Source organism: Serpula lacrymans, assembly GCF_000218685.1.
Source record: "Serpula lacrymans var. lacrymans S7.9 unplaced genomic scaffold SERLAscaffold_19, whole genome shotgun sequence".
In the NCBI taxonomy this organism is placed as follows: Eukaryota; Fungi; Basidiomycota; class Agaricomycetes; order Boletales; family Serpulaceae; genus Serpula; species Serpula lacrymans.
Window position 1 is genome coordinate 626,616 of NW_006763308.1, and position 12,572 is coordinate 639,187.

General features: G+C 45.0%; 4 protein-coding genes across 4 annotated transcripts; all 4 read left to right on the plus strand.

Moving 5' to 3' along the window:
• Position 1: 1 nt before the first annotated feature.
• SERLADRAFT_480556 (uncharacterized protein) lies at positions 2–2,895 on the plus strand (the record flags this gene model as incomplete). The annotated part of the gene is made up of 16 exons (XM_007324469.1): positions 2–291; positions 341–458; positions 509–547; positions 600–653; positions 706–849; positions 900–1,038; positions 1,088–1,144; positions 1,202–1,299; positions 1,349–1,471; positions 1,526–1,595; positions 1,646–1,708; positions 1,767–1,832; positions 1,891–2,050; positions 2,102–2,131; positions 2,192–2,545; positions 2,605–2,895. The coding sequence occupies 16 exons, from the start codon at positions 173–175 to the stop codon at positions 2,777–2,779; spliced, it is 1,809 nt and encodes a 602-aa protein (XP_007324531.1).
• Positions 2,896–3,112: 217 nt separating this feature from the next.
• Positions 3,113–5,219, plus strand: SERLADRAFT_480559 (uncharacterized protein; the record flags this gene model as incomplete). Its single annotated transcript, XM_007324470.1, has 11 exons — positions 3,113–3,427; positions 3,482–3,662; positions 3,719–3,954; positions 4,011–4,025; positions 4,080–4,140; positions 4,197–4,336; positions 4,395–4,499; positions 4,551–4,647; positions 4,700–4,761; positions 4,809–4,930; positions 4,989–5,219. 11 exons carry the CDS (start codon positions 3,191–3,193, stop codon positions 5,062–5,064), a joined length of 1,332 nt encoding a protein of 443 aa, XP_007324532.1.
• Positions 5,220–5,312: 93 nt separating this feature from the next.
• On the plus strand, positions 5,313–8,809 carry SERLADRAFT_480566 (uncharacterized protein; the record flags this gene model as incomplete). Its single annotated transcript, XM_007324471.1, has 14 exons — positions 5,313–5,492; positions 5,545–5,820; positions 5,880–6,003; positions 6,055–6,077; positions 6,130–6,300; positions 6,353–6,529; positions 6,583–6,780; positions 6,833–6,972; positions 7,026–7,088; positions 7,154–7,243; positions 7,303–7,340; positions 7,400–7,417; positions 7,474–8,360; positions 8,415–8,809. The coding sequence occupies 13 exons, from the start codon at positions 5,464–5,466 to the stop codon at positions 7,561–7,563; spliced, it is 1,437 nt and encodes a 478-aa protein (XP_007324533.1).
• An 842-nt stretch (positions 8,810–9,651) lies between these two features.
• Positions 9,652–11,780, plus strand: SERLADRAFT_418765 (uncharacterized protein; the record flags this gene model as incomplete). The annotated part of the gene is made up of 8 exons (XM_007324472.1): positions 9,652–9,723; positions 9,776–9,843; positions 9,902–10,181; positions 10,248–10,870; positions 10,929–11,144; positions 11,195–11,366; positions 11,425–11,444; positions 11,504–11,780. The coding sequence occupies 8 exons, from the start codon at positions 9,714–9,716 to the stop codon at positions 11,546–11,548; spliced, it is 1,434 nt and encodes a 477-aa protein (XP_007324534.1).
• Between the last annotated feature and the right edge of the window lie 792 nt (positions 11,781–12,572).

The window sequence follows — 12,572 nt, forward strand, 5'->3', positions numbered from 1 at the left end:
CATGATGTATCCACGCTCAGCGCCCAGCGCTCATCACGCACTTTTTCTGGAAATTTATACATGCATCATACTTCTCCAAAAATGAAGTTGCCAACTTTTGACATCCCCACGCTCACTTTTCATAAAGCGATGACTAGGCAGCCTTAACCATCTACTATAATTGCAAACCGCTATGTCCAACCCGAATACTGCATATACTGATGTTCTCATCGTTGGTGCGGGACCATCTGGTCTCATGACCGCACTCAGTCTCTCTCGCCTTGGAATCAAAGTCAGGATCATCGATAGGAGGTACACTGCATTCTCATTGCCTTTTCACCCTCTTACCAGTATCATCCAGGCTACCCGGAGAAACGTCTGGTCAGGCTGATGGAACTCAGCCAAGGATGATAGAAATATGGGATAGTTTTGGCATCGGTGAAGAACTACGGCGCGACGGCTTCCACGTCCATAAGCTAGTATGCCTTTTGAAGCTACTTTCTCAACGCTCTGTTCTAAACTTTGCTAGGTCACTTACAAACCGAACGAAGAAGGCAATGGAATAAAGGTTCACATACAAATTTTCTTTCCCTATAGAGTATGTACTGAACTATGCTCAGGAATGCGACCCGGGTGTTAACATCACTGTGGATTCAACTCCATATCCATACGAGGTCACTGAACTTGTTGCAGTGTCTTTTTGATAGATATATTAATTATCAACAGATCATTGCCCCCATAGAGGTTTCCGAGGGTATCCTACGAAGAGCCCTCGGTGAAGGTAGTATTTCAGTCGAAGAACCCGTGGTACCTGTGTCGATAGTTATCGACGAGTCTGATTCTAATGCGGAGAACGAGTACCCTATCAAGGTACTTTCAAACCTTGGTCTCATTGTCCTGCCGATCTAAATCCCACACAGCTTACTCTGGTGCACTTGAATAAAGAATACGTGCACTCCAACTCCGTTCCCCAAGAGCAGAGGGGAAATCTAGTAAACAACCCAGCTGCTGTTCGTAGTACTGAAGTTGTCGGGGCCAAATATGTTGTCGGTTGCGATGGTTAGTTTGTTGACATCTGTCTATAGTAGTGTTGACTCATCTCTATCAGGAGCTCGCTCTTGGGTACGCAGATCTATGAACATAGTTATGGAAGGAGAGAAAAATGGTTGGTCAACCAGATATTATCTACTAATGTCGACACTTACTAACTGTTGACTACAAGAAAATACCTGGGGCGTGATTGACTTCACTCCAATAACGGATTTCCCAACCCCTTGGGCCAAGAACATTATCCAGTCGCCTATATCAGGTGCAATGGGGGTACGTTTCTCCTTTCGGTTTTTTTCCCTTTGTCTCATACACTCTGTAGTTCGTTCCTCGGCCTCTTGATACGGGCCGAATGTATATATTGCTGAGGGATTCGATTGGCACGGGTCATGATGATTCTGGAAATCCTTTGGGTAAACTTACAAACGAACGCAAGATCGTAAAGGTAGTCGTGAATATTCATATGATAGAAAAATAGGCTCATTAAAGTATGCTTAAGGCTGTCGAAGATGGTCTTCTGCCGTTCAAGATGGAACTTACTGATATAACTTGGTTTAATATATACAAAGGTAAAGTTAGCTCTATATGCTTGAGGCGATCTGTTGACTTATTCAACTAGTTGCTCAAAGGGTAGCAAACAAGTTCTCTCATTTAAATCGCGTGTTTATTGTTGGGGATGCCTGTAAGTGTATCACACATCTCTTCAAAAGAAGTGGTCTAAAACGATACTATTTCAATAGGTCACACTCATTCTCCTCAAGCAGGGCAAGGGGCCAATACGTCAATGACTGACGCCTGCAACCTTGGTATGAGTGCTTCTTGTTACTCGCTCTCAACTCCAGCAACTGAACTTTGTGTGGAAAGCGTGGAAACTTGCTTATGCTATTAGAGGCTGGGCAAAGCCAAACATCTTGGACACCTACGAAGAAGAACGTCGACCTTACAGCATCGATCTAATTGCGTTTGACAAGGAGCTATCCAAGTTGTTCAACCCAGAAGGAGTGTCGCCTGAAGAATACACGCAGTAAGTGACAGCTTATCTAAGAATATTCTTGAAGTTAATGTTATCACCAAGGCTCTGGAAGCTTCGAAATATGTTCACAACGTAAGATCATTGAGACATTAAGACGGATTGTTTGTTCAATGAGACTGACGCCGTGTATAGTGGCATTGGATTACGATATAGCTCATCTCTGATTTATCAGCATTTTCAGCATTTAGCAGAAGGTCTACGATTAGGCGAACGTGTTCCTCCAGGAACAATTATCCGACACGGTGACTGGAATCCAATTAACTTACAAGAGTTGATATCCTACGATGGGAAATTCAAAATGCTGCTCTTTCCCGGAGCCATCACTCAATCGAACGTAGTTGATCAATGGTTAAAAACAGTTAATGTGCTGAACAGCATCTTATCTGAGGAGCGGAGTCGTGTGTTGGAGCCTTTCTTGGTTTTGAACGTGCCTAAAGAAACTCGGGTTCACGCCTCTCCCATGCCAATTTTTGCGAGTGCAAAGAAGTAAGTCTACTAACGATAAAGATGGTTTGTGATCTGTGTTGATTATCCTGAATTTTCAGTACATTTGTGGACGATAGCTTACGGGTGACTGGATCCACTGGAAAGTTATATCAGGAATTTGGTGTAACATCAGGGGTTGTTGTGTTAGTGCGTCCAGATGCGCATATTTGTATGATCTTACCATTAGAAGCTGCCTTTGTCTCTGATATCTGTAAATACCTACACTCGATATAGTTATTGTAGTTACATGCGGCCTATCTTTTATCCCACCTGCCAAGTGGGTGCTATGCATGTGGGCAGCCATTGAGCAGATCTTGAGCTCATCATTCTCCGGCCTTCCTTTTTTGTCCATCTCCGTGCACTCACCGCGGCACATTCCTGAGGCTTTGCATTCTCCATCATGTTACTATTTTGATATATTCTCAACCTCTAGGGAGACGGGCCCCGGACGCCAACAGCCTTTATTCTGGTTATCGTTGCTAGGTATAGTCACCGTGACATTGATATCCTCTTGATGTTGGAATTGCCAGGTTCCTTTCCAGGACCAGACCCAAGTCGTGCCATGGTACGTTTGCCACTCAATATTAAGTAGCATTGTATGTAGTTTAGCGGTGCTATCCCAATCCCCCTATCATTTCTACCTCTATGTCTGCTAAAGTTGAACTTCAAGGTCTTCTTGCCCTGATAAACTCGTCCGCAAACGAAGCCATTGCAGAATATGACAAGGCCGGACAAGAAGTGCCGACGTTGGATTCTACCCTTTCGCACCCACTCGACACGGCCCTCGATTCACTTGCCCTCAAGAAAGCGATACGCGTTCTTGAGGGTGCCTGTCAGCAATTATGTGCTACTTTAGCACCACCTCAGCACACTGTCATCAACGTAAGAGTCGTTCCTAGGTAGACATAATGTTCTAATGCTACCTACCCCCATCAGTTCGTCCAAAATTACGACTCTGCTTGTGTGCGTGTGGCGATCAAATCTTCCATTACAACCATCTTGGAAGCCCATCCCAATGGCCTCCATGTCAAGGACCTTTCGGATATCGTTCATATCGAAAGTGGCAAACTTTCGCGAGTCTTACGTTCGCTTGCAACCAAAGGTTGTTATCGGGAGGGTAGGTTTCAGAGACTGATTTTAAGACTATTTGGCAGCTAATTTACTTTGTATAAGTCACTCAAGGCATTTTTGCTAACAATCGGTTATCCCTTGTTCTTCGCCCGTCAATTGAAGCATGTGTCCAGACTTATTTACATACGGAAATAGTTATGAGTGGTGCTTCTGTATTGTATGAAAATCTCACCAACCAAGATACGGCGTTCTCATACGAGCCGTCGAAGGCACCTATTATGGAAGTGCTTAAGAAAGAGGGTATAACAGGAACTTTTTTCGATTGGATGACGTCAAATGTGAGTATAATGTTCATCGCTTCGTCTTGTCAGCCTTATCACATTCACCTCAATAGCCTAATACTCAAGAGGTCTGCAATTTAATTTCACGTGTTTTCCGGTTTTTCTAAGGAGAATGTTTGAAGGAATATCACCGTGGAATGATAGGTGTGGGTTCCATTATGGGCTCACTCTCTGTGCTAGAACGTAACTATTATTGTTATATATTTTGGCTCTCATTCTATTCACTGTTTCCTTACTAGACTTTCCATGGAAAGAGGTCTCCACGGTGTGTGACCTTGGCTCTGGTATTGGACCATTCTCCTTGCCACTGGCCAAAATGTATCCAAACCTACACATTACCTGTCACGATCTGCCAGAAGTCCTAGCTCAAGCTCAAGTCGTACGGTTATACTGTGCAATACTAGGCTTCATATTCTGATGATATCAACGATAACTAGGTTTGGGCTCAAAAAGCACCGGAAGCTGTCAGCGGGCAAAATGTTGAGTTTGTGCCATTGAATTTCCTGCAAAAAGTTCCCGTTCAAGGACAGGACGTATACTATGTGAGTGATGAAATAGGCGTGCCCAATGCACTTAATCAACAATAACTTTAGTTACGACATATCATCCATGACTGGCCCGATGCAGAAGCTACAGTGATCCTTCGCAACGTGCGACAGGCCATGGCACCCCACAGCCGTCTACTAATACGTGAGTTGGCTATCTTGTAGGAATTCATTCTAGTTGGCTCAGTGCATTCTAGAGGATTATGTCATGTTGTCTGCTAGTCGGGAGGATGACAACGTTCGGCACAACGCAACCGTGGTAAGTAGAGCATCCGTTATACTTTGTTGTTTTCTGAAGTGTTTCAGGCTCCAAAACCTCTCCTACCGAACTACGGAGCAGGCAACATGCGCTTGTATCAATCTGACCTGAGTATGTTGATTATACACAATGCCCGAGAACGCACATTGGACGAAGTGATTAAATTAGGGTACGTGTAACGAAAGCTTTTGGATCGATCAAGACTAATGAGGTGATATGCTTAACAGGGATGACGTTGGTCTGCAGCTGGCGAAAGTGTGGGACCTTGGTGAATCTTGTGCGATTGAGTTCAAGCTAGCGTAGTCCTGAGGACAGCGTCAAATATTTTGCATTTTCTTTAAGTATGTATGTATATGCCGGTTGCCGTACTATTAGAAGGTTTCGAGCGTGCCCACTCAAAGCACTTCGGTGCCAGGGGTGCCAGGGGGACGATGTTATGATGATCACGATTCAATGAGACGACAGATAGAAGAGTGGATCAGAAATCCTTAAGTGGTAGACCTTTCTCACTGCTTCCATGTTTCAGCACAGAGATCAGAATCATGATGGATGATCACCGTGACTGCACGCACCTTACAAGAATTATATTTTAGCACTGCGCTCAGCGTACAAAAGCCGTGATTGCAACCCTTCGTCTGCACACGCTACACCCACTCCCATCTTTGCACTCCATTCCTCTATCAACAGTCCCAAACCCTCGCAATGTCCAGCATCTCGTTCAAAGACAACTTGTGTGCATTTCCTTGACTTAGCTCTGTCGAGAATTGACCATAAATGACGCAGTACTCATATCATCGGTGGTCAGAAAGTGAGCTCAGCCTTAACTAGGGATGTCATCAATCCTGCCACGGAAGAAGTGGTGGCATCTGTTCCTGTAGCTACCAAAGAGCAGCTCGATGCTGCTATCGATGCTGCTGCCACTGCTTTTCCTGCCTGGGCTGCTACACCTCTAGAGCAACGCCAGTCCCTGGTGGAGCAAGTGGGTATCCTCCTAAATGCAGATGCAAATCAATTTGCAGAGATACTTGTTAAGGAGGGTGGAAAGACAAAGTCATTGGCGTGAGTTGTGCCCCTTGATTTCTGTTAGGTTTATGCTCATATTGATCTCTTCGGCTAAGAGATCTCGAAGTAGGAGGCACCGCAGCTTGGATGCTTGCAGCAAAAGCGCAATTCCTGTCAGATGAAATCATCATCGATACACCAGATAGAAGGGTTGTTTCGCATTATGTTCCACTGGGTGTCGTAAGTTGTCTTCCTCGTCGTACTTTTCTTGTCGTTAATGTCATCGTATAGTGCGCAGCATTAACTCCCTGGAAGTAAGAGACACCTCTTGCCTTTTGCGAGTGATCGGTGATAATGGTTGAACAGTTTTCCTTTGACTTTATTAATTTGGAAAGTGGTTCCAGCACTTGTTACCGGTAACTGCCTTATCGTCAAGCCATCTCCATATGCTCCTCTCGCAGCCATGAAATTCGTAGAGTTAGCTCAGCGCGTTTTACCACCCGGTGTCCTATCTGTCCTGTCTGGTGATGACGATCTGTAAATGTTCTTTTTCCTCAGAAGCCAGGTATTTTCTGACAATTTGTATTAGGGGACCTTGGATATCGACTCATCCTCGAATTGCACGTATTTCCCTCACTGGTTCATTGGGAGCTGGAAGAGCTATTATGAAAGCAGGATCAGCAACGCTAAAGCGTCTCACTCTGGAACTCAGCGGCAACGACCCTGCGATCGTTTTAGATGACGTCGACCCCAAAGTTATTGCGCCGTATGTCACCATTCCGTTGCACGGTACAAGTGATCTAACTTTGCGTGTGACAGGCAAATATTCTGGAATGCACTACTTAACTCTGGACAAATTTGTGTCGCGTTGAAACGCATATACATCCACGATAAAATATACGACGCTGTTCGAGACGAGTTGGTAGCATTTGCGAAAACGATCCGAGTTGGCAACGGTATGGACCCAGAAACAGCTCTTGGTCCTGTCCAGAACAAGGATCAATTCACCAAAGCCAAGTGAGTTTTCTCTTGATATGTATACCGACTCTGGATACGAGTTAGCGAATAGAACGTTCCTCGAAGACTGTAAACGCAATGGTCACACTATCGCTTTGGGAGGCACGGTCGACGAGAGCCAGAAAGGTTACTTCATCCCCGTAACTATAATTGACAACCCGCCAGATAACTCCAAAGTTGTGCGAGAAGAGCGTAAGTATAAGAGTGCCATTGTAACTCGAAGGTACTCATGCCGCTATCTACAGCTTTTGCTCCCATCCTGCCTTTGATGAGATGGTCTGATGAGGACGATGTGATCGCGAGGGCAAGTAAGTGTCGTTAACTTCCGCTAAAGGTTCATTTGATATGTGGCTTATCACATGCCATCTGAAAGATGACAGCGAGTATGGTCTGGGTGCAACTGTTTGGGGGAACGACCTTACACGTGCTCAGTCTATCGCACGAAGGCTGGAAGCAGGGACAGGTAAGGCTGCTTGCGTGTAAGCAACCTGATAATGACGTTCATATTGCTCTGAATTATAGTCTGGATCAACGAAGCTCATCAATTCCACTGGGATCAGGTAAAGCTGTATTTACATCATCGTTCAATGGCGTTATTGACCAAGCATTACTTGCCCAGCCTTTTGGTGGCTTCAAGGTATTTTTCAGTTTTTATATTATATGTCCAGAACTTTAATTTTCACAATCAAACAGTTGTCTGGGTTAGGCGTCGAGCATTCTAAGTATGGCCTTTCTTCGTGGACCAACATTCAAACCATCACTCTGAAAAAATCTAAAACGTAACACTGTCTTATTCACATTCATGCTAGCGCTATCCTGTTGAAAATGTACTAGTATTTGTATCATACGGATGTACCTCAGTTTTTGGGATACATGTCATGACAGGGCATTAAAAAATGCTGGTGAATTGAATTGTTGAGTCGTCCACAGTAGCCTCATTTTACAATAAAGACATAACGCAAACTAGAATAGCAGCATCCCAGTGTAATAACATCACTTTTGTAAACGCTGGCTTGATTAACAGCAGGGAAAGAGGAAACTGCGGAAGGCCCCCCGTGAACATGACACCGGGCGCACTCTTTAACAGATTGATTGAACTTCTATGTTCAAATGTGGCCCCTAAGGGCGATTTTTGGCACAAGGTGGCAATACCGGGACATATGTTGAACCAAATGTCTCCAGTATTACGCCAAAGCACTCCCCCCACTCTCGCCTACACGCCATACCTCCATACCACCTTCACCGCCAACGCCAACAATGCCACTGGCCCAGTCTACACTCAAGATCTTCTGACCATCCCAAACTTTGAAGACGGAGACAGCACCCTTCATGCTCCGCAAGTCCCACATCCGCGCAATACCATCGTAAGCGCCGGAAATAAGCTGGTGAGACCCAGACAAAAGCGATGGTGCAATACAGGACGGCGTTGCTGGGTGAGCCAGAGTGCCGATTGAAGAGTTTACAGATGAAGCAGACGATCGCACATCGTAAAGAGAGATAGTACGATCTGTCGAAGCTGCTATAGCCGTGTTCCCGTCTGACGTGAGGGCCAAATCTACCATGGGCCTTTCTGGTGCATTCTGTAACACGTATCAGTGCACAGAAAATAAAATAAAAATAGATCGAAATCATACTATGGTGAAGGTACAGATACCAAGCTCAACATCCCAGGTACGAACTGTAAAATCGAAGCCACAGCTGTAGGCAACTCTATCCGAGTTCTGAGAAAAAATAGCCTTGGAGACTCGTGCGGTGTGTGATTTGAGTACGGCCAAAGGAGCCTTACGTTTTGGTCCATCGCTATCGTCGACAACCTTCCGCCTTTTTTTTCTGTCGGACGTGCTTACTCGATCGAGGGGCACTTCGTCGTCGTCTGGGACATCTGTATTCCAATAACCGATGAGTCCATCCCATGAAGCAGTTAAGAGTTTTGACCCTGACGAATCTGAGGAGACTGATGAAAGTGGAGCGGTATGTAGATGTAGGGAAGCTAGCGTCTGCAGTTGGATAGTCTGATCGGATGAGAGTGATAGTTTTGAGATTCGAGCTGTGAGATCGTGCGAAGAGCTCGCGAGTAAGCGCGAGGAGTCGTCCTGTTCTGATTCTACATTACGAATGATACAACAAGACGTTATTGCCGCCGCGTGAACGGAAGTTTCATGCACTATTTTTTGTGAATAATTAAATAAACGTATATGGCCGTCATAAGATGCGGTCAAAAAATATCTACCAAAAGCCGTATCAGTGCGATATCAGGCGTATGAAAGAGGTGAATAATACTTTGGAAGGCGACAAGATACCGAAGACACCCAATCTTCGTGTGGTAGAGAAGACATTTTCTGAGGGGGAAGAATGGATTCGAAGTACTCGATCTCTAACGTTCCCTCCTGCAAATCGCGTTAGCTGTGTTCCGCGGAGGTTCAACTGTCTGAGCATACCTCCCCGACTCCTTTCTCTGCGCACCATTCGCCGAGACTTGTTCTCAGGATTTCCCCATGAACCAAAAAATCAAAAGGGATTGGACTTGGGAGAGATAAAGCCTTGTTGATGAGCTGCGAGAGCTGGTAACGCTTCCAAGCGAGTGGGATCATGAACTTCTGGGAAGGGAGCGGGTATGGTGTCTGTGTAATGAACACGACAGACTGGGTTGGCCCTATGCTTGCAGACGATGAAGCCATGGCTACGAAGGGGATCCGTTATCGCTCTAATGTTATATCTCGGTGCAGCAATATACGCCTGCCAGTACTATGGTACTACAGACTTGGTAAAAAAAACGGCGATCATTGAAACCCTAACCCGATGGGCGGTCTTTGTTGTCGGATGTTTGTGTCTGCCACGTCTATGGTTGGGACGTGTAAGTATTTCGCGAGTAACCATTCTCCTCAAGCTCTCTTTTCATCTTACTCCCAGCCGCTCCTTGGCCATTCTCCAACATGAGCGGGTGTATGTTTCTTTCTTTTATAACGTGTAGGATAATGCTAACAATCACTCGTAGTCCGGTTTTTAAATCTCGTCCGACCTTTCCTTCCGCTCTTACCTGAGGTTTCTTCGCCTGACCGAAAAGTTCGTTGAATTTACTTTTCTGTTTTGTGTAGACAAATAACTGTTCTATCGTGTACAGGTACCTTTTAATCAGAAAGTGCTATGGACCGCCGTCACTCTTCTTATATTCTTGGTCTGCTCCCAAGTGCCTCTTTATGGAATCATGTCCTCCGACTCGTCTGACCCTCTGTACTGGATGCGTGTCATCCTTGCTTCAAACCGTGGCACTCTAATGGAACTCGGAATCAGCCCAATCATCACTAGTGGAATGATCATGCAACTGTTGGCTGGTGCAAACCTAATTGAAGTCGACTTTGGATTGAAGGAAGACCGGGCCTTGTTTAGCGGCGCACAGAAACGTATGTCTCTTTTTGAAAAAAAATTGTTGTCGCCATTTGGTTCATCCACTGATCATACCAATCTAGTTTTCGCCCTCATCATCTCGCTAGGCCAAGCTACTGTTTATGTCGTCACCGGTCTTTATGGACAGCCCAGCGACTTGGGTGCGGGTGTCTGTCTCCTCCTTATCATCCAATTGGTTTCTGCGGCTCTTATCGTGATTCTCTTGGATGAGTTGCTTCAGAAAGGCTATGGACTTGGCTCTGGAATTTCGCTCTTTATCGCCACCAACATTTGTGAATCCATCGTCTGGAAAGCCTTCTCTCCTACTACTGTAAACACTGGTCGTGGACCAGAATTCGAAGGTGCTTTCGTCGCCCTCTTCCATCTCCTCTTCACCTGGAACGACAAAGGTCGTGCTCTCCGAGAAGCTTTCTGGCGAGACAGACTCCCCAACGTTATGAACCTCATCGCGACTGTCATTGTTTTCGCTGTCGTTATCTATCTGCAAGGATTCCGCATCGAAATCCCGGTCAAATCTAACCGATTCCGTGGTCAGCGAGGATCGTACCCTGTCAAGTTGTTTTATACTTCGAACATGCCAATCATGCTACAGTCGGCTTTGACTTCCAATGTCTTCATGATCTCTCAGATGCTTGCCTCTCGTTTCCCATCCAACCTCCTTGTGAAATTGCTTGGTGTGTGGGAGGTAAGCTCGTTTGCTATCATTCTAAATTGATGGCTCCATAATTCACAACCGTGCGTAGCCTTTAGATGACTCTCCTCAACTGCGGGCAACGTCTGGCATTGCGTACTACATGTCGGCCCCTCATACTATCAAAGAAGCACTTTTAGACCCCATTCACACTGCTCTCTACATTGCTTTTGTCGTTTCGGCTTGTGCTCTTTTCTCGAAGACTTGGATTGAAGTCTCGGGAAGTGGTCCCCGAGATGTCGCCAAGCAACTGAAAGACCAGCAGATGGTCTGTATTACTATCGTTATGTGCTTTGTTGGTGCTCACGATTGATGTAGGTTATGGCTGGTCATCGTGAAGGCTCCATGTACAAGGAATTGAAGCGTGTTATCCCTACTGCTGCTGCCTTCGGAGGAGCCACTCTTGGTCTTCTGTCTGTGGCTGCAGACTTCATGGGCGCAATTGGAAGTGGAACTGGTATCCTCATGGCCGTTACCATCATTTACAGCTGTATGTCTTGTCTATATTATAATTGAGCAATTACTAATTGCATTTTGATTCATTACAGATTGGGAGATTGGCATGCGGGTAATTATTGTTGCTTGTGTTTTTGTTGGTTGTCATTTATTTACCTTGTTGTTTTCTAGGAATCGGGTGGACCTGAAATGGCTGCTCTCAGTGACTTGCTATAAATGACCGTCATACACTCTGGTATCCTACATATTTATCGCCGTCGTGCGCTTTTGAAGTGGTGCACTCAGGAGGTATGGAGGGACAAGAAAAAAAAACAAGGGTCCGCTCTACTAATTTTTCACTTGGGTGAAGTCTTGTTGAATAGAATATCGGTGGACGTGATCCTGTTTCTATATCATGACCTTTTCGTTATTTAATGATGAAAAAATGGGAGATGTTTTAGGACCGACAGTTTTGCGAGTTGAATGATTGTGAGCATGATGAGGTTCCTTGTGATCTTTTCAAGCCTTGAGTCGACTACTTGAAGTTTGAATTTCATTTTCAAGCTATGTGCACAGTACTGTACATCTTTCTCCTTTTTGCGGAGCTCGAGGTGATTTCAACACTATTAGTTATAGGTAGTTACTCTATCTTTGAAACTTAAGATTGAGAGTTTGGCTAGATGACGATAAATGGTAATGAAGAATTATTTTAAGCCATGGATATATCCTATCAGTTCTTTATGAATCTCGCCGTCCGTCCATAAATGCTCAAATGTGACCCCCGAAGTCCCAGCAAAAACTTAGTTGGTTATCTTATCAGTCACAGTTACAGCTGTCAATGTCAACTTGGAAGGGAGCCGTGAGCTATTAGTAGTAATAATCTGGCGCATATACCAGGGGATAAGCTATCTTGAACTCTGCCTTACGGTCCGTGTTTTCTCATCTTTAAGTTGCAGCTGATTAACGTTGACTGGTAGAATAGAATTTCTTCATATACAGGGTCGAGTACAAAAGTTAGGAAGTTGCTTTCTGGATGGTCTTCGGGACGTTTGCAATTGGTGGCAGCGCTTGTTTCCTGCACGCATCCCAAAAGAACCTTTATGTCGTCATTCATTCTTGTTCTGAAAAACCCATTACAGAAATCGTTCGTGGCCACGGCTGGTAGTAGTCCTGTCAAAAAATTTGTCAAGATAGGTAATTAATTGATACCATCGTCAAACCCGGACTTCTGATACATCACGCGGACCCTTTCAACGTCCTG